This window comes from Sipha flava, unplaced genomic scaffold, assembly GCF_003268045.1.
Source record: "Sipha flava isolate LNK unplaced genomic scaffold, YSA_version1 307_pilon_pilon, whole genome shotgun sequence".
NCBI classification, from domain to species: Eukaryota; Metazoa; Arthropoda; class Insecta; order Hemiptera; family Aphididae; genus Sipha; species Sipha flava.
In genome coordinates, this window is record NW_020272984.1 from 1,519,744 (window position 1) to 1,541,639 (window position 21,896).

Below are 21,896 nucleotides of genomic sequence, written 5' to 3' on the forward strand. Positions count from 1 at the left end.
AAATAAAATTAATAGTTTTAAATGGTTTTTTAATAGTTTTATTTAATAATTCATTTTCAATTGCGCAGTTATCGATCGGGTCAAAAAATATTAAATTAACCTACGATTTATTAAACAATAGCACTTTTCCAAATTTTTTTTTCGTAAAATCTTCTTGCGATTACGAAAAATTAAAAAAAATTTGAGCCAAATCGGGCCAAACCTGGGCTAGTCGCTCTCAATTGATGAAATGTTATACATTTTTGGCTCCATTTTTACATATATAGATTGCTTGATTATTTTCAATCCGGTCCCAATCATGGTACTTTCAATCTAAATATAGATATTGTTATGTAAACAAATAAAATGAAAAAAACCTACATATTTATTTATAAATTCGGGTAGTCTGGTCCAGTTTAATACTAAACGCATCATATGGTACGGTTTAGGCTAATACAGACTGAATCTTACAGACCGGTCCATAAACGGTCCAAAATGTTTTTAGATCGGACTGACAGACCGGTCTACGGTCTACTTGTCTACTTTATTAAATATTATTTAATTACTGGTCCGATCCGGTCTAAAAATAATATGAACCGTCGCTTTGGTCCAATTTTGGTCTTTGATTAACGTTTAAGTGTGGTCCGGTCCGACTTCGGTCCCTTGGAAAAATTTGTAGTCCGGTCTGGTCCTTAAAATAATGGACCGTGCACTAGTATCTATAGACAAAATTTATTTGCTATATTCTAAAAACATTGGATTATTTTTCATCGTGTTGTGGTTATATTTTGGTGAATTTATTTCCATCAATCTGTCATGAATTACGAAAATTTTATATATATTGGCTCATCCAAAATTGTATTGCTCAACACATTCATGTATCAATTTTGCCTATACAATGAGCCGCTTTATTGCGCGTTTAAAAATAACAATAATAATTATATATTTTGTCTTTATTATTATTAATTTATTATGTGTCAATAACAACAATTGGGTAGGTAAATTATTTTCCAAATACATGTTTCTTTTGTTTATATTATTTTAGATTAAAAATGCACATTAACATTTATGTACCTATAAAACTTTTATGACGCGTCATTGAAATATTTATTAATAAACACATTCTTAACAAAAATATGAAATGTAGGTTATATAAATAGTTTTAAAATATTTATAATGTTGTTACATCACATTTCACAAAATATTCAACATAAATTTAATTCTAAATATTCATCTTGTCATATAAATACAAATATAAATATTTAAAAATGTTAAAATTTATATCAGAATTAGTAAATAATATTCAACACTTATATTTTTTAAAGAATTTAAATATTTTATTTGAGTATATTAGATAACATTTCTGATATTACTTAAATATAAATTTAAAATGTATTAAAACTTTCATCATTCGAAATTTTGTCCTTGATTTAAATGTATGGAAAATTAAATACCAAAAAGCTTAACTCATCATTTTTTAATAATCTTAAAGTCCATTATATAATCATAAAATGTATTGATACTATTTCTATTAACAGAATTTAGAATAAATAATATACTGTCTTAACAACGTTTAAGTGCAAGTTTTTTCGTGTATTAAATTAAAATTAAATTCATTGAGCTAGTATAAATAAACATAAAGTGTAACAGATAACTGAATGTACAAATTATTATACTTACCTTTAAAAAAAAATAAAAAAATAAAAAAAAAAAGATATATTATTTATAGGTATTAAGAAATTTAGTGTATCCACGTGGTAAGTATAAAAAAATGTTAATCAAACAATGGAAAATTGTAATCACATAAGTAATTGCATTCTCATTCCATAATTTTACTACAATGAAAATTTAATTTAATTATTGAAAACCGATAAACGAATCACTTTAAACCTATCTATAATTTTTGTGTATGAAGTAGACGTGGAGTTTACTCTTTAATTTATGTTTGTTTATGATGTTTAATAGTAGAAATGTTCCTGGTACAAAATTAATTATACACTAGATAACGAGTATTAGCCTAGGAAAATTTTTAATATTATACCGAGTATTTGATGAGGACCGAGTAAAAATACAGTGTTACGCCGAGTAGTGGGTAAGATTCGAGTCTTAACTATTACACTGAATACTTGGTTATCAAGTAATTTCCGAGTACTCAGAACATCTTTAATGTATATAACTTAAAAACAAAATTAAAGATATTACATTGCGCTTACTCATCGTCGTCAATTAGATTCTTATTTTACAGTAATAATTAGATAAAAAAAATAAATAAAGTTATGGATAAATTTCAAATTATAAACAGGCAACAAGTGAAGTAAGAGAGCAAAAATGATAAAAAGTGTATTGCGTGCCTTTGATGTTGACTGATGGATGTCAGTCGGTGGGCATAATGTGTTTTAAATTCAGATTGTTATATTATATTTTATTAATAAATACGGGATTCATTCTTCTTTTTATTCTTTTATTATAAGAAAAATACCATTTATTTACATTAATAACCAGCTATGTGAATTGATTCGTTAATCCTTAATTAAAAAATTAATTATATTATTATAAGGTCTGAGTCTTGATTATGATATCGAGTAATTACCGGGTACCCGAAACATATCTAGTTAATTGAATAAATGAAATTTGACATATGCTGGACACGAATTTTTCTAATGTTTAATAATATTTTTCAGATGGAAAACTTTAAATGATTGCGGTCCTTTGGCAGTGATGGAATTGGTTCCTCTGTTAGCTGTGATTCTTTTATACGCCGTCGTAGTTAACAGTAAGTTGTTTCTCGGAATATAATATTGAAAAATTGTTTAATAAAGTTTTTCTATCATTTTAACTTTACGATTTGAAAATAAACCTTATTCTAACATGAAGAAGCTATTACATAAATACAAATTAAATGTAAACTTTGTTGTCGACGTATAATTGGTCGGATAAGCAACGAAATATAAGATTGTTTCAGATAATATAGTAAATAAATTTTATAACATTATTGTCAATAATAACAGGGTTATTGACGATACTTATTTCTAGCTTATAATTTGATAGCTGAAAATAGATACTATAAAATTAAAACCAGTAATAATCGTGTTTAATTGTAAAATTACGATAACTTGAATTTCATAATATAGTTCGTATGAATGGATAAATTTTAGATTGAGAGAAGTGAATTTCGAGTTAAGTATTAGTAAATTGCTATGATAGAGGTAATTTGTCTTCTATGTCTTTAATCTATGTAGCATTCAGTTTGAATACTATCTTCGCTAAACATGTTGCATTGTAAGATGCTTTTGGGTTAAATTATTTTGGCTGTTAAAGATTCTATTAATTATAGTTTGCATACGTATGGGTAGAGAAAAATTATAATCCCACGTGGAATAAGAAAACTTAATATTACCATCAATCTATCGTCGGTTTTGATTTTTTATTCAAGATCAATATTTTCTTTCTTTTTTTTTTTAATCGACATACATTAGTTATTATTTTCTAGTAGGTTATATTGTTTTAGAATTAAGATTACAGATTTAATAAAATGGTTGAAAATATACCTGTTTAATAATTGTTTAAAATATTCTGTGTTGAGGAATTCGAGCGAATAAGATGGGAGGGGGGTTCTTGGAATCATATAAAATTAATGATAATTATTTTATCAATTAGTTTTCTCTCACAACAATATTGCAAATGGTAGATAATGCATTTAAAGATTTAGAATATAATTTACAAACATATTAATTTCATGTCGAAAACAATTTGGTTGGCTCTTGAAAGAGCTTTAAAATATTCTACGGTAAAAATAATGCTGTTTTATAATTGGAAAGCTTCAAAGATATTTGATAATGGTTAACACGGTGGCGATTCAGATTCCGTCTGTACTTTTGAGAGCATCTAAGTTTCACTCAAAATCTTTATTTTATTAACTAATCAATATTGAACGTTGATTGCTGTAAAAATGAATAGAAAAAAATAATGCGAACCTGGAGTACGAAACAATTTTTATAGATATCATTATTCTTATTAAATGTATAAGCTCATGGTAATGATCTTATCTGCAAAATCTGTCATCGCATAGATATAAACTTTACATTAATAGACTAAACAAAGAAAGATGAATAAAATGTGTTAAGATTATGTAGTTATGATAAGTGTAAAAACTAAAAGGAGGTTTATAATTTTCTGAAAACTTATGCAAAATGCATTATCTAGGTAAATCAAACATCCGATAGGTATATCTACTGTAAAATATATTTGTATAAAATATGTGAAAAAATGCAAAAAAAGAAAAGTATATTGAATATTATAGTATTGAATCTTTGCAAGAACAACGAGAAGAAAAGTGTATAGTTGATTTTTTTGATTTTTTATCCTTTAAATAAACATTATATCTGACAATGAATAAATTAATAAAATTATTAAGTATAAATATTGATTATAAAATTGATTTAATAAAAAGTATAATACAAATATACATCAATGAGAACCATTAATAACCTTTATTTTAAATACTAAATACAAATGTTCTTTTATAATAACTTTTTATAATTTTAAACCACAAATATATATGGTATTACGAAGGGTCTTTAAAGAAAAAACAATTGTATATGATAATCGATATGTATAATGTATTTTCAATTTATATATTTCAGAAATTATAATTTTTAATATGTAATACTTTTTTCTAGTAAAAAATAATTTTTACTATTTATCTTCACTGATTCAATGTTTGCCTAAACAAGTTGAAAATGTAAAGTAAAACCGAATAATTTTCACTTTGTACCTTCATAATTTTTGTCACTTGGTTCAAACATAAACGTGTAAATTTACCAGGAAGTACACACATAATTAAACGTGCAAGTAAAATGGGTATGCCCGTTGTTTGATCTTTCTATGTGACCTTGTTTAAGATGTATACACGATCTAAATTCTAAAACATGTACTATAGCTAATCTACATGTTTTTTTCTTATTATCAATCGAATTACGTTACACATTATACCATTATACTTGTAATATTAAATTCTCAATTTTTTGAAACTAATTATAAATAATTTTCAATACATTTTATGGTTGTGACATATGGAAAATGAATGAGCATAAGATAATAATTAAATATTATGAAAAATAATAAATCAATAGTTTTCAATTAAAATAATACTCATTGTTCCATATAATTGTTTATAAAAATGTTGATTTATTATAATAGAATATGAGTTTGTACGTACATAAAAGTATACAATCATAGTTTTTCCATACGGTTTTTTTCAAATGTTTTACATGAAATACATCTGTTTTAATTGTTCTCGTAGAACTAGACTAGTATGATCAATATAATTCCCGGTAGAGTCATTTTTTCTGGTCTAGTATTTTTTAATGCATAATGTATATATTACTTCGTAATTCATTGTTAATCAGAAAAATAGAGGAGAACTCATTTTTTTTTTCGTAAGTCATCAAGTTAAAAATAGCTGATGATTTATTGATTTATGTATAATAATAAGTTAATGCATATTATGTAAATACTTTGAAAATATTACTACATTTATTGATTAGGTAATTTGAATATTTATATTAAATACTCGTTAAATATTTAAAGAATATTATATGCACCCTGATTACTGTTAATTTATTTAAAACTATATATTTTATTAGAATATTCTTCAAAATCATAGTTTCAAATTTATATGGTTGTATTGTTAGCCAAGTAGCAGAACAAGTTAAACCATAACGTTTTATTAGTTGATTTTACTATAATTAAATAAATAATTGAGACACGGTGTGTCATCGTGATCAGTTACAGTCGTTTTTTGGTGCTTTAACTAAGTTACACCTGACATTACTTTATAGTTTTTGGATGGATAATCTAGAAATTATTACGTCTTGTATTCCAACACTACGTTTTTCAACTTACCAACCGATCGGTAAAAAAGCGACGGTCTCCTTATACCTAACGGTTAGTGTTACTTATACTGCTATAGATAAATTAAATAAATAAAAACATTTTATAATCTAATGGTTACCTGCAATTAATACAAAGTCATTAGTACCTAGTTAGAACTTAAATTTTTTATAAAGAAATTGGTATACATTTTTTGTTACATCCAATTATTTTTCTAAAGCAAAAAACATTTTTATGATTTCTCTTGATCTTTCGTACCTTTTTTTTGTAATATAAACACACATTTTTAAATAAAAGCAACACAAAGAATTTATATTAATGTAATTCTTTCATTATGACCTTTTAATGGAAGTATAACTCTATTACAACTAAATGTTACAATTTAACACGTTACTTAAACATAAGTAATTGCATTGATTTTCGATCATTAGATTAGTAAAACATTTATTTTTGTTTATGATTACATCCTAGTTTGACGAAATTCTTGTTATTTTAATTTCACGCATAACTACAGATCGTTAAAATTGACCCACGGACCCCTGGAAATCTACGGACCACATATTGAGAACCACTGTTAAAGGCGACATTGTATAGGTGTGTTATAATTATTGTAATTGTAGGTATTTGTTGCTAGATAGATTTATGCAGAATTATTTTATATTTTATGTTATCAACTATAGTAAATAATAAGAAGATATTAATAATCAATATAATATTAACATTCAATATTTTTGAAAAATTTGTCATAGCTTCAGTTTATTAGTTTCTGATAAGATATTAATGACCTTTCACATTTTTCAATGATAAAATTGACTAATATAATAACGTCACTACAAAGATTTGAACTTTATAATTTTATTTCGAATTCTTAACATTTTTATATTCAATTTTAATTTATTTTACGTTAATAAGTATTTACAGTATAAACAGTTTTAAAGAACGTTGTAGTATGTCCATTCGTTTTAAATTTTCATCGAATTTTGATTTTAATTTATTCTGTTTTTTATCGAAATACAATCTTTAAAAAATTAATTTTGGATTTTATATTAAATTTAAAACAGAGTTAATATTATATATTTTATTTTTTGTAGAAAATATATGCCTACTTGCCTTAATTGTATCCTATAATATTTGAAAATTTAATAATAAAAGTAATTTAGAGTAATATTTTTTATATCTCAGAAGTTGTCCTGTAATTTTTATTTAAATGTTACCATTGTGCTGTTATTAATTTAAAGTAACATAAAATAAAAAAATTATATCATTGTTATTACACAGGATTATATGAATATTGTTTGTAGTACCAGATAAAAATTGAAAGATGGTTAAACCTGATAGATAGTTTAACCTGAATACGTAATTACTATTAATATTGATTTTTATAGACATTTAAGAGTTGGAATAAAGATATTTTTAATATAGGCGGTTATATTATTCCTTAACGATCTATTTATATAATATAAATTTTAATAATTGAAAACAAAATGTTTTAATTAATAATTTTGAGTAAGCAGTATGTGAATTTAAAATTTATTGTGTATTTGAATGTTTGAAACAATTTTGATTTAACGAAAATTTTAAATTTTACTATATTTTATTTTCATAACACTTTTTATGTTAAACATAAATATATAATTAAACTGCTTCACTACTATAATTTCACACTTAAGAGTGGACACATTCTTATTAGTAACCACTTTTAATTCCTAATCCTATAATATTTATAAGTAATATTAATTTGTTATAGATATTTTTATAGTGGATACCCCGAATAAATTATATAGATAATATTAACTAGCTTTTATTGCAAAAAATGAATTCTTACTTTTTAAATATACAATCGAAATACATTTATAAAAATATCAATTTATTTATTTATTTTTTTTTTTATGTAAAATGGTCAATTATAATATAAACGTAACCTAATTTAATTATTTCAATTTTCTAAAACGGTCAACTTGACTTCAGCCTATAGGCTATCAAAAGTATCGAGAGTAAAATTTTCCAATTGAAGGTCAAGACATAGAATTAATGAAAGTTACTTTTAAGTATTTCATCCTCATCTTGTATAACTTTAAAATATAATAAACCTATTTGAGTCGCAGATAGTCAATATATGATAGACATGATATAATAATACTTTATATAAATATATAATACAATTTAATATGATTTTAATGTAAGTTTGTCTAATTTAATATTTATCAAATATTTAAATATTTGTAATATATAGCTCGTTTAAGCAAATAATAAGCTACGTAATGAATGATTTCCAATGAAATGAACGCATATTTTCATAATTTAATTCACAATTATTTATTTTTGATCTAAAGTAACAAACACCTATTAAATATCAAATTTCTATGCAATTCACCAATCGAAAACTAAAAAAATTAAATTATTTACAAAACTATCATTCCTTTCATTTCAATGTTCATAGGTACATATACCTATATAACCTATATAGGTATAATAACATTTATAAGAAATGCTTCATAATATTCGGTTTTTTATCAAAATAGGGTCTATAACCGAATGGAGACGGAAAACATGACCAAAATAACTATTTTGGATGAAAAAATAATTTTACTAAGTGGTATATATTTTAATAACCATTAAACTTTAGTACCTACCATGTCATCACGATACCCGAAGTGAACTAACGTTTATTTTCTATGAACAATGGAACATGGAGTGCCACTCTAAAGTCACCAGATTCGTTGATGTGAGGTGATTTTTTTTTTTTTATGTAAACATCTAAAGTTTAAAATGTACTAGACAAAGTTTACATCAACAATATATGTAAAAAGAAAAACTACGACCGAAATTAAACGGATCAAGTAGAATACCTTGTTGGGTACACACAAGTGTATGTTGAAAATGAACCTCACGTTAAATGTATGACCTTAGGAGAAAATTTCCGAATGATAAATTTTCGAGGATACTGCCACATGGTGAGCGAGCGCCCTTTCGTATCATTACTCCGTTTTAGTTGATTTGATTAAAAAATAACGTAAATGGTATATGCACGAAAACATAAATAAGAATTTAATTTTCGTAAATTATATGCTTCCGTACAATTATCATTATACCGCATTGTATTCCCTTTTCGCTTATCGGTTAATATTTTCAACCCATTTTAGTATAATATTCATCTAATACTATTTTTGTTAAAATGTACTAAACGTTGTCTTGATCGGCTTACTAGTCGATTTTATCTAGAAACATATTATAGATTCATAAATGTATTATATTAATTTATTTTTACGATGAAAATAACGCGATAGTATCACGTGTTTATTTATATATTCATATAAAATTAAATCGATTTTACCTCCGTGGTAGCGATAGACAGCCGTAGTTGAGGAGATCACGTTAATGATGTTCGCTCACGTAGAAGTTTTCTCCAAAATGTGTACTAAAATTCATATGATACGCACATAAATAAATATGTATTTTATCACGTAACATTGGCCGCAAAAAAAATAAGTCATAGGTAGGTTGCTACGCGATATGACTATTCGATTTGAATTGTGTGCTATGTAATATTGTAGGACACGTAGTTCTGGCTTCATACACGAGGGTGTAGTAGCACGTTTCCTGGATATTATGTGATTGCACTTTGGCTGTACGTTTTATTATACACCACCATAAATTACTCACTGAAACCCGACTGGGTGGAAAATTTTACATTTCAATATATGTATATGCAAAAAATTAAACTATAATTTAAATGTTTTTACTTATTATTCTTGCCGCTGACATATCGTCATATTTTAAATCTTTTTTTATGTTAAAATATTTAAACTAACTCAATGTTTGCTCAAAATCCTATAATTTTAAAGTAAAAAAATTATTAACCATTGTATTAATAAAAATAACCAGGAAAAAATAAAAATGAAACAGAAAGATATTACAAGTAGATAATATTGATTGAGAGGTGTGACAAATTTGTATAAACCATCCCCTCATTTTTATTCTATAAGTATAGATTGTTAAGTAAAATAATTACATACTCATAAGTACGTATATGTAATATGATATATTCTGTATAATTACTTTTGAATTCGCGAATTAATGTAAAAATAAATATCCCTTTATTCATGATATATTTAAAAAATAAACTAGATTCAAACTACTATTAAAATAATCAACTGATTATAAAAATATACACCCAAATTATAATATTTACTATTTATGAGCAGAAAATAAACCGAGGCATGTATTTATATGGATTTAGTGCATAATATTTGTAACATGAAAACAATTGTGTGTACAATTAGAGTATTTTGTTGACTATAAGTGTGTTACTACCAATACATGTTTTCTTGCTCAACTTTTATAAACAATTAATAATTATAAAAAAAAAAAAAAAAAAAGAAACCAGTCGTACATTATACATACAATAATATTTTAAAAATATACATTAATTTATTTATTTCTGTATATAAACTATTTATGTATATAATTGTTAACAAAATTTGAGCTTGGTTTTTTTTTTTTTTAAATTATGTAGTAAAAATAAACAAATCGTTATTGCTTACATCTTGATTTATAATTAAAGTTTATGAAATTTATATCAAAATTATATTTATTTTAATGTGCTGAATAAATTCACAAAAATACATAAAATACTATGAGTAAAATGCATTTATTTATTTGTATAAATGAAAAAAAAACCTCCGTTTTAACAGAGTTTAACCATTATTTATATTACCAGAATTAATAAATAACAATTACAGTTTATATTATGTAAAAAAAAAATAATATTGCAAGTAATTTTTTTATTAATTTTGTTAAAAAAGTATTATTTTTTTTCTTAGAAAAATAAAAAAAAAACTTATAATCTGTAGTCGATGTTATATTCAACAAAATTTGATAATATATTAACATGTTAATACGAATGAAAGACGTGTTCACAAACAATTGAGTTAAAAAAAAAAGGTAAATGTCCCACATCAGATGAATTATAGAAATAGATAATGATATTGCTGTATAGATATTGTATAGATTTTTTAAATTTGACCAATAAATCATTGTTGTTGAAAAAGTTATTCAAGTTATTCTGAGTGAAAAAGGCAGGATCAGTAATTATATTTCTAAAGTGATAAATATAAAAGTAGAAATTAATCATTTTAAAGTTAATTTTAATTTTTAGTTTTCTTCCTCAAAAACTAAAGATATCCATGTCAGTCAATAAATTACAATATTTTTTTAAATTATAAGTGTTATCAGCAAATATAGATCAAAAATTATGATTTCTTACAAATAGCATAAATTACATCAAAATATTTCAAAAAGTCTGATGTAAAATACTACTATAAATAATCGGTTTAAAATCACTATAATTAATATATATAAAAAAAAAAAATAAAAAAATATCATCAAAGTAAAAATATTCAAGAATACAAATTAAAATTGTTTAGATTTTTACAAAGTATAAATATATTTTATTAAAATAATATAAATGTTGGTATAAGAAATGTTTTTTTAATAAAATTAATAAACTAACCAAAGATTTTATTACAAATGTTTTGTTTATTTACTATTATTCAAAAATGATGAACAATAATATTATTATTTTTAAAATTTGGTTGAACATTTATAATATTATGAATTATTTTTCCATGCATCGTATAATATGCTATTATTTCTATAAAAATTAATATAAATATTATTTTTGTTATTTTGAAGTTCGAATATTTATTTAAATCAAAATGAATACTATAGTTACTTTATATTTAGAGCTTTCTTTATCAATTTTATTTTAGAAATTTGTTTTTATACTTTTAAAATATTTATAAGATTTTTTTCTACGAATATAAACAATATTAAGAAGAGAATTTTATTATTATTTTTTTGTTTTACACATTTTTATATTTTTTCAATTAAAATAAAGTTAAAACGATTTTTATGAACAATAATATATATAATTTTAAGCTCACCTTGATAATTATAATTTTTTTTTTTTTTTTTAGAAGAATGTGCATAAGTTTATAAAAAATGTAATTTAAATATTTTCATATAAAACCGTATAGTGAATTATTTTATGAAAATGGAAATATATTTTTTAATAAATACGAGTACATACAAAATTTGAAATAAATAAAAAGATGTCTACTATAAATTTGTTTGAATTTAATTTGGATATACAAGTGAAGAATATGATATAGCGTGTATAAGTAGTGTAAATACGGTCGTATATTAATATTATCGGATGAACATCCAAATGTAGATAAAACTCAGTATTTGAATATCTAATTGAAGATTTATTTCTAATTAAAAGTTACGCAAGTTACAAATTATCGCTTTCACTATTAACTACGATGTACTATTATTGTTATGATTTATTAGTTTGCCTAACTAAATTACTATGCCTACGTTGATTGATAATCGTAATTGTACTAATATTAATTTTACGAATTTAACCGCGTAGCTTTTCATTGGTGTCGAAATACGTTTCGAATTGAGCATAAGTATGGAAATACAATAATAATCTAGACTAGAATTATAGTTATCATCTACAATAAACAATTATACATGCATTTTACAATTGATTTCACTCCATATCTGTTATTGGCTCTCGCGTAATTACTAAATAATAATAATACGGAAAACTAAAGGAAGTGGTTTATCATCATTTCATCAAACATTAGTCTGAATATTAATCCAAAATTATCAACAACCAAACACAAACACAAATGTATACATCCATTAAGTTATACTACGAATGGAAATTTTGTCAACGGAAAAAACCAAAACTTTAAAAAAAAAATAATATTCTTACATTTTCTTTTTGAGATATTAAAAAAAATTATGACGACACCTGAATGCTTAACAAATTTATATTGAAAATATTGAATTACCTCATATTTACATTTAGCTTCATTCTGAATAAAATTAATCTGTTTGGAATTTAAATTTGTTAATAAAAATAACGAGTAATGTCCTTATTATAAAATAATTCATATATTTTTTCAATACCACAAAAAATGTCAGATGATTGACCTTACTCTCATGGTTGTTTGATAAGTATTACGTTTTTCCACTATTTTTTATATTAATATTATATAAAAACAGAAAGTCAGAATAATAAATAATGTAACATGTATTTCAAGGTATTCGATGAAATTAAAATTATTTATTAGTCCCTGTAATATTTATTGAAATTTTATGATTATCCAATTTTCATTAAAACTAATAATGTTTTCTAACTATTTAAAACATTTCTACGTATACATTTCATAAAGAAATTGATTTATAATTTATATAATCTAGGGCTGTTATTGATTTGAATGCCTTAAGATTTCAGAGCCTTAAATGATCAAAAATAATTAGTTAAAGATTTGTTCACAGTTTCTTTATACGTATGGATAAATCAAGGCTTTAATATGCTTTTAATATGAAGTGTTTTACTTTTGGCAGGAATCGTTTAAAATTCTATAGCATGCATAAAATAATAACAGCTACATGCTGTATTATTTTTGAACTGAAAATAAATTAATATTTTTTTCTATTTTATCCGTAACATATATACTTATTGTTATATCTATGTAAACATTTTGATATCTATAAATAGAATTACATAAAATTAATAGTAGGATATTTACTTATAAATAATAATTGAAATAATATATTGTTTATGCAGGTTATACAACTATCGTAAAAACAACAAAGCTATATATAATTTAACGGAAGAGTATTTTTAAATTTAATATTGTTGTTTGTAGTATATATTAAATTTTATAATTATAATTATTAATGCATCCCGCAAAAGCATCGTCTATTTAAAATAAGTATCAATAAATTAATTCATAGCTTACATAATATATATGGTTAAGTTTTTATCGTATTCAACTGTAAATGGAGTATTCTTTATGCATATTAGTGTAGAAACATTTCAATAAATATATTTAATATTTAATCAAAAACTAAATAAATCAATAAGAATTTCGACCCCAGCGAGACAATAGAAAAATCAATGAATAAACCATAGCATGAGAATGTAAATTGATTGTCATAAAATAAAAATGTCATTACAAGTAAGAAAAAACAATAGTATGTTTACATATGAAGAAGAAAAACAATTTTTTGCAAAAATATTTCATAACACAGCACGCTATTTTTATACAAAACATAGATACATATTATAATATGATAATAATATATATATATATATAAGTTATACTTTTATTCGATGTTTTGGTTGATTAATGTCATGATGATTAATATTTATGGCCATCACAGATCACTTTTTAAAAATAAATGTTTAGATCTTTATTTCATAAGATAATATTATTTAAATTTAGATAACGAAAGGAGTATTGATTTTTCTCATGTGTTCATGCTATCATATCTGTAAAGAAAATGTAAAATAAATATTATTACAGTCTATTAATTTTTATTATTAAAACAATTTTTATTGTTTTAAAAATGGATGAGACCAATTACATTATAAGTATAATTTATACTTTTAAAATTTGATGTTAGATTTTCAAGTTATAACAAGATTGAATAATAGTATTTTACAAGATAGGAAATTAAATAGAGACAATTTTTAATTTTTTTTTTCTATTCATTAAGTGTATTTAAAAATTATTCTTATCCGGTCTAGAAACATCTACTAAGTTCTATTAAATTAATATTATTTGTGAAAGGAATAATATATATACTTATAAATATGAATATTTTAAGTGGTTGATTAGTAAATTAAAAATGCTTCATCATTTTTGTTTTTTTAATAAATTATTTTGGAGATGATACTTTTTTTAATTTCTTCTGGTGATAATGAATTTTATTTTATTTTCTGAATTAAAATATTTTAACTTATAATATAATAATAAAATTAATAGATTAAAATGAGCATTATAAAATGTGTATCAATTTTATAATTAATTATTAAAATCTTGAACTTAGCGACAACGGATAACACATTAAGTTATTTAATTTTTAAAGTAACTCGTTTATAACTGATTGTGTAGCAACATCATTTATATTCATAAATATTGTTGTTACTTACAATATTCAAACTATTATAATAGGTTCTAAAATAAAGCCACTGCCAATTTGAATCAGTCTTACACGTGATAAAAACCACAATATAGATTAAAAAATTATCATAATTTCTTGATCAAATAGACATAATATTATTACCTGTAATTATTTCTCATTCGTTGTTAGATTTATTTTAATATATTTAAAATGGTCCTACATTTCTATAGGAAGTGATCTGAATAAACCAAATTCATCATAAGAAAAATTGTTTTCAAGCCTAATTACCGATTGTTACTTTTTATTTTTTTATTTTATTAGAATATACACTATGCAGCTTTTGATAACAGCATTACAATACAAAAATTACATAACTTTATAATAAACAAGTTATAAATTAGGAAATGAAAACAGGATATCAAATAAATGAATTAAGTTACATAACAATGAATAAGAAATTAAAAAAGAATGAGTATAACTGATATCAGATGACATGAGATATATGTCTACATTTTACAAAGTAGGTTATGAAATATTCTAATGAATATGAAAACATTAAAAAATTAATATAATTGGTTTGATTAGTCTTAAATCATTAGAAAAAAATATGATTTCTATATAAACAATGAACCGAGTACTTACGACTTATTTTAGTCTGAAATATATTTTTTTTATATTATTCCACATTTTTTTTTTTTTTTTTAATCAATATCTATCTTTTCTTACGCTGTAAATGTTTACTTATAAATGTTAACTTATATACAGTTGGAAGGAAAAGTAAGTGATGAACAATCAATTTAAAATGGCTATTAATAATTTATATTAACTATCGTTGTATAATGTCAGTTCGTGAATACATTTAAGTAAGCAAATATTAAATATATATATCAGTGATAAAAGACAAGTATGTATTAATTTTTGTATAAAAGGTCTCTAGTTAAAATGTGTACCTATGATGCTTCTTTTCTTTCACACAAAAAATTATGGACATTTAGTTTTTCTCTACTTAAATATTTACTGCATTATTTTATAGCAATATTTAAAATGTTTTACTAATGATAGGTGTTCCCATAGACGTTTTTTTTTTTTTTTTGTTCAACAACAGTATAATACATTTATTATGCCTTAGTCTGAAACAGTGTTATTAAATACATAATTACAGTTAATTTTACATTAATTAACATTTTACATATTTTTATTTTAATCAATTTATAACAATTCAGTTTATCAATTTGAGTTTCAGGCACGAATTTGCACTTTCGTTTAATGTTCATAACTTTGTTTAAATTATACAATATTATTATTTTTAAACCATTAGATTTACTTAAAATAATTTATTATTATGCATGTACTGCATGTTACGCTTATATGAATTTATAATGAAGAAATGGAATAAATCAAGGAAAATTGGATGGATATAATGTTAGAGAGTATACAATAAAATACGTTTTTGAACAGTAGAAATCCTCATCATAGAAAAATCCAATATTTTTGTATATCAGTGAACCTTACTAATTGATGAAGATACATTTTACATTCAATTACCTTAAAACTAAAAATAGTTAATGAGAAACATGGGTTTAAATAGAGCATAAGTGTTAAATTCCACTATTTAAATTTTTATACTATCAGAAAATTCTAAATAAAGAACTAAATGCGATTTCCCAAAAAATGATTGTTCAAGTTTTGACCAGTTGAAACCAAACATTTTTTATTTTCATTTGGTCCATGTAAGGCCAAAGAAAATTACTGAGCTCAGTAGGTATTCTTGTATGGTAACAACAAAACCGCGGAACATCAAGATATAAATAGTCAAAAATTTAAAACAAAAAATCAACTTCCCCCGGTATCTGATTATACCGTCCACCGGATTTGCGACTAAAGTTGTTATACGTAACCTGTAGTACACGTAGAATCTAGTATAACGGTCAATCAAATATTATTCCCCACTGCTCAACGGCCTCCGCAAGGATCGTCGCCACCCATTTGCAAAGGAGATCGGTGTCCAGTTCAGAACCTACATGGAGGAGTCTAAGAGCAATCACCACTGGTCAAGTAAGCCGTTGCCGTTTGAGTTGAACGAACCACCACCAGAAGTGTCTGCTTGACATCGGTTGCCAGAGTTTCATGACGTCGATTCCCTGTTTACATCGAGTGGAGCATCGTCGAGGTTCGTAGCACTATTGTTTCTACTGTGTGTCAGTGTGTACTGCCGAGTCTTTCGACACTGCCATAGGCTACGCTATATTTTAGCGTAGCATACTATGAGTAGCACGTTGGAAACATTGTAAATCATCAGTACATCCATTAACATCACAGTATCGTGAGTAATTCACATTGTTATATGAATGTTCTTTGTTTATAATCTTTGTGACCTCGGTAGAAAGGAATATTTATTGTAAATTATTAATTTATGTGATATTTCTCCTTATTATTATTATATTGTGAGACGAATATTTTTTACTATATGTATAATGCTAAAATGATAAACATTTTTTTACAAATAAAGTTAACAAAATTAAGAATCCATATACTGGCATCACGTTTTGTTACAATATGGGTCATTAAGTTCCAATTTCATCAACTTATTCAAGTTATAACATGCAACAGTAAAGGAAAATATTATTTGATATTTCAGTCTAACCACGTAATGAAGGTAAAAAACCTAACCCTTTAGATAGCACCAATGAAATAGCCTACATACATTGCCCCCTAAACACCTACGATTATGTAAATCCATCTTACTTTGAGTATAAAGTTGTTCTTATCGCGTTCTGCTTAAATACGTACAAAATATTATTAATTTCTCTAAATTCTATGATGTTCTAAACCAAATTACAAAACCAAATGTACTTACATGTATATCAACCACATTATTACTATATTATTACTACTATTAAAATATTATAACGGTTCATTTGAGAAAAACTTTCTTCCACGTGTTTTACTTTTATTTAGTATCCTTATCAGAGACCTCTACCACACTGCTATAAACATCTACATTTTAACTGTTTTTTCCGAAGAAGGACAAGTACGATAAAAGATGCTTTCAAGCAGATTTAGCGTCTTTTGAAGATAATTATTGTCTTAGGAAGTCACGTAATCTAAGGTTTCTCATTCTTCAAACAAAATATAGTCTAAGATACATGCTTATTATTCAAACGAAATTCACAAAAATGAATTGTTTTAAATTCTCTACAAAAATATAGTATCCTAACTAAATTGTATAGTTAGTAGATTATTTAATTTTAAGATAAATCCGTCTTGTGTTTTAGAATATAGGTAAGATGACTTATTTTGATTAAATCTTAATTTTTATTTTTGAAACAAGTACTAACTAATTCATAAATTTAATTTGAATAAATATGACTTCAATTTCATTAACTAGCCTTTAACTGATTTGTTTTTACTCTATTTGTATTAAAAAAAAAAACCGAGTTATTATTTAATTAATATATTTAAAATATTAATTGTTCGTTAACGGTTTATTACTATGCTGGTGTTTGATTAAAAAATATTTATACTTAAATATAAGTATTACAAATTTGAAATACGTTTTATGAATAAATAGTGGAAAACAAATTAATTACAGTGAAAATATAAAATAGTAATGCATAATATATGTGGTTAACTATTTCAATATTTGAACAGTGTTTATGTTTTAATTTATTTGAACTTTGCCATGCATAGTATTATTATAATATACAATACGATTGTGTTTATATGCTGTGCCGCGTTTAACACGTACAGGGTGGGGCACTAAAATGGCCGATTTCCAAAGATAAATTTTCTCATTAGTTATTAAAATAAAAATTCTCTCTAAATATTATTAGTTGTAAGACATCATGCCATTTAGTAAACATGGAACAGTGGAGTGCTGAACAAAGTGCTTATGCGATAAAATTGTTTTATAAAAATAATAACAGTTGCGTAGCTGCACAGCGTTCATTTGTTCGTATCCATTTTGATCTTGAACGCCATGATTCAGTACTATCGGCATGGCTATTCAAATATGGGTAACCAACTTTGAAGACACGGGTTTAGCATTAAAAAATATATGCCCGTAAAAAAAAGCATTCATAAACATCACTGCTGTTAAGACCGCTCTCATAAGGAGTCCGAAATGTTCTGCACAAAACATATGTTTTTTTTAAAACTTGTTCAGTAGAAGTCTAGGTCGGATTTTACACAGTGACGTGTTTTTTTTCGTACAGGCTTCTTTTTTAATGTTGAACCCGACTCTTAAAAGTTGGTTACCCATATTTGAATAGCCATGCCGATAGTACTGAATCATGGCGTTCAAGATCAAAATGGATACGAACAAATGAACGCTGTGCAGCTACGCAACTGTTATTATTTTTATAAAACAATTTTATCGCATAAGCACTTTGTTCAGCACTCCACTGTTCCATGTTTACTAAATGGCATGTTGTCTTGCAACTAATAATATTCAGAGAGAATTTTTACTTTAATTGCTACTGAGAAAATATATCTTTGAAAATCGACCGTTTCAGTGCCCCACCCTGTATATTCGTATAGACATAAGAATGCAAAATAAAGGTATACCTATTTAAATCAAATGAAAAAACTTAAACTACACTTGCAATACCCCATTCATTCTTCATATATTTATTTACTACTCAATACCATTCCCCAAATTTGAATCTAAGATTTCGAAACCAGAAGTATGATCATTTTTTAACTTAATTTTCGTTTGGAATGATTTTGCAGCACGTAGAAAATTTAGACCAGCTGTAATCAAATAAAAACTTGATTTTCCTTTATATTCACTTATTTTTCAAAACAATTTTATGGTCAAATATAATATTTAAAGTAGCTACAAAAGATATTAATATTTTTCAGCAATATTGTAACGTGACTATACGCTATTCATAAAATGGTAAGTGCTGACATCGAGGGGGAGATATTCTTTAGGCCAGGCAGTCCGACAGACGGAGTATTAAGGCCGTACCCTGGATTCTGTAACCACTAGTGACCCCTCGCAGCCGATATTTGATCAGAAAAGAGGTATCGAGTTGGTGTGTTGAGTTCAACTATATATATATATATATATATATATATTCGGTGGTTATTGATTTGATTCTCCGAGTGAATAAAAGGTACATGTTTTATTTAATAAGTTTTTTACAGATTAATATATATTGCTTCTGGAGGTATTAATCTATTGTGCATTGGGAGCGTTTCCGAATTATATTATCCCTTTATTTCTATGAGTGAGTGAAAGTTGATGAATTATGTTGTGAAATTTAGGTTTTTAATATTATGTCGCGTCAGCGCTATCTCTTGCCGTCGTAGCGCGCGAGATCGACGTGCCAACGTACGATGTCGTGATACCGGTGGCGTGGCATAGCGGACAGTAGCATGTGTGTGTGATCGTTAGAATATTTTAAATTGCATGTAAAGAGAATTTTAAAATCAAATCGAATCACATAGTTATATAATAATAAAGTATGGTAAATACAACACATTCTAAACAAAAGCGATTACAATTATATCCACATTAGATTTTTCTACAATAGTGGCGATGTTATATAGCTGTTTTTTTCGAAATAAAATTATTGTGCTCGTTTTCTCATCTTATTTAATAACAATTATCCATACAAATGCTCCGACATTAAAAGCTACACTAGAATGGCTACTATTGTCTACTGTAAACAAACACGTACAAAATTTCAAAATGAAACTCTGAAACATAATACATTTTACTTATGTACGTGCCTATACGAATTTCGTGTGTACAGTAATTGCGAAAAATGATTTATGCGTAAAACGCATTGTTCCGATCATCTATAGACTTTTATACTCTAAAGCAGCGGTTCTTAACCTGTGGTCCGCGGTTCTCTAGGGGTCCGCGATACTCATTTCGGGAGTCCGCGACAGTCCTAACACATAAAATATGTCAGTACATGATATGAGTGCTCTATTATAATATTGATGGATTATCATTATCATTATTAATTTCTTTTTCATATATTTTTTACTATATAATAGATAGGTCTTATCTTCATACAATTTTCAAAAACTTATATCTTCACCATCGCATTAAGTTAATAAAATTTAAATTTTAAGAATATTAAAAAAATAAATAAATTAAAACTAAAATAATTAAATTTAAATTAACTGAAAAATTAAGTGTAATAAAAATAATTATAAATATGTATTTTTTGTTATGTCTACTTAAATAATTTATTATATAAAATCGTTATTATAGTTTTAGTTTTAATAACATGAAATGTCTTGTAAAAAAAAAAAAATGTATTAGAAAAAAAAAGTTGGTAAGGGGGTTATTTTTGAAAATCAATTTCGCAATTTCTGAAAATCTTTCATCAGGGGTCGGTGATTTACAAAATGTTAAGAACCGCTGCTCTAGAGACTCGCCTGTCAATTATTATATAAAATACTATAAGAATTATTTAACTTGTGAATTCTAATGATTTTAAATAAATGTAATACAAATATGACTTTTTAAAGTTTTTTTTCCGTGACCTACACGATAAAATATCAATAATTTTTTACCTATTATGCCTAAACATTTCATAATCCGGCATTAAATATTAAAGTAAAAAAATATATCTTAATCTCCGTATGAATATTAGATGATTTTAATTACCATTCTACACACTCATCTTTGAATACAATATTGATAGGTTTCCTTTATATTTACTTCAGAAAACTTATTGTAACCATACATATTATAGACAAAAAGTAATAGTGATAATACCATTCAATTTTTTCGATTTATTGATACTACAATAATCAATGTTTGTTTCTTTCGAAAAAAAATACCGTGTTATAAATATGTGTTCTGCATCTTTCAGTTTTATCGCACAAAAATTAGTGAAGGATTATTTAGTTCTGACTTTATATTCTTATGAAATATTTTGGTTGGACCCTGATTAAAATTGTAATTATTTCAGTTCGATCCGGTAAAATCAGATCGTTTCAGACGGACCGGTCGGTTTCGATTAGGTGGTTATGGCTCGTTTAAAATATTTTGAGCAACGGTTTTACAT

The 21,896-nt window shown here is 24.8% G+C and overlaps 1 protein-coding gene across 3 annotated transcripts in view; it reads left to right on the forward strand.

Annotated features, from left to right (window-relative positions):
* LOC112686396 (myotilin-like) overlaps positions 1-21,896 on the forward strand; it is a 230,978-nt gene that overhangs the window by 80,582 nt on the left and 128,500 nt on the right. For all 3 annotated transcript variants that reach the window (XM_025558641.1, XM_025558642.1, XM_025558640.1), the window contains exon 2: positions 2,661-2,752. In XM_025558641.1, coding sequence (XP_025414426.1) covers positions 2,698-2,752 — 55 coding nt within the window. In that variant the 5' untranslated portion in view covers positions 2,661-2,697. The remainder of the gene's footprint in view (positions 1-2,660; positions 2,753-21,896) is intronic.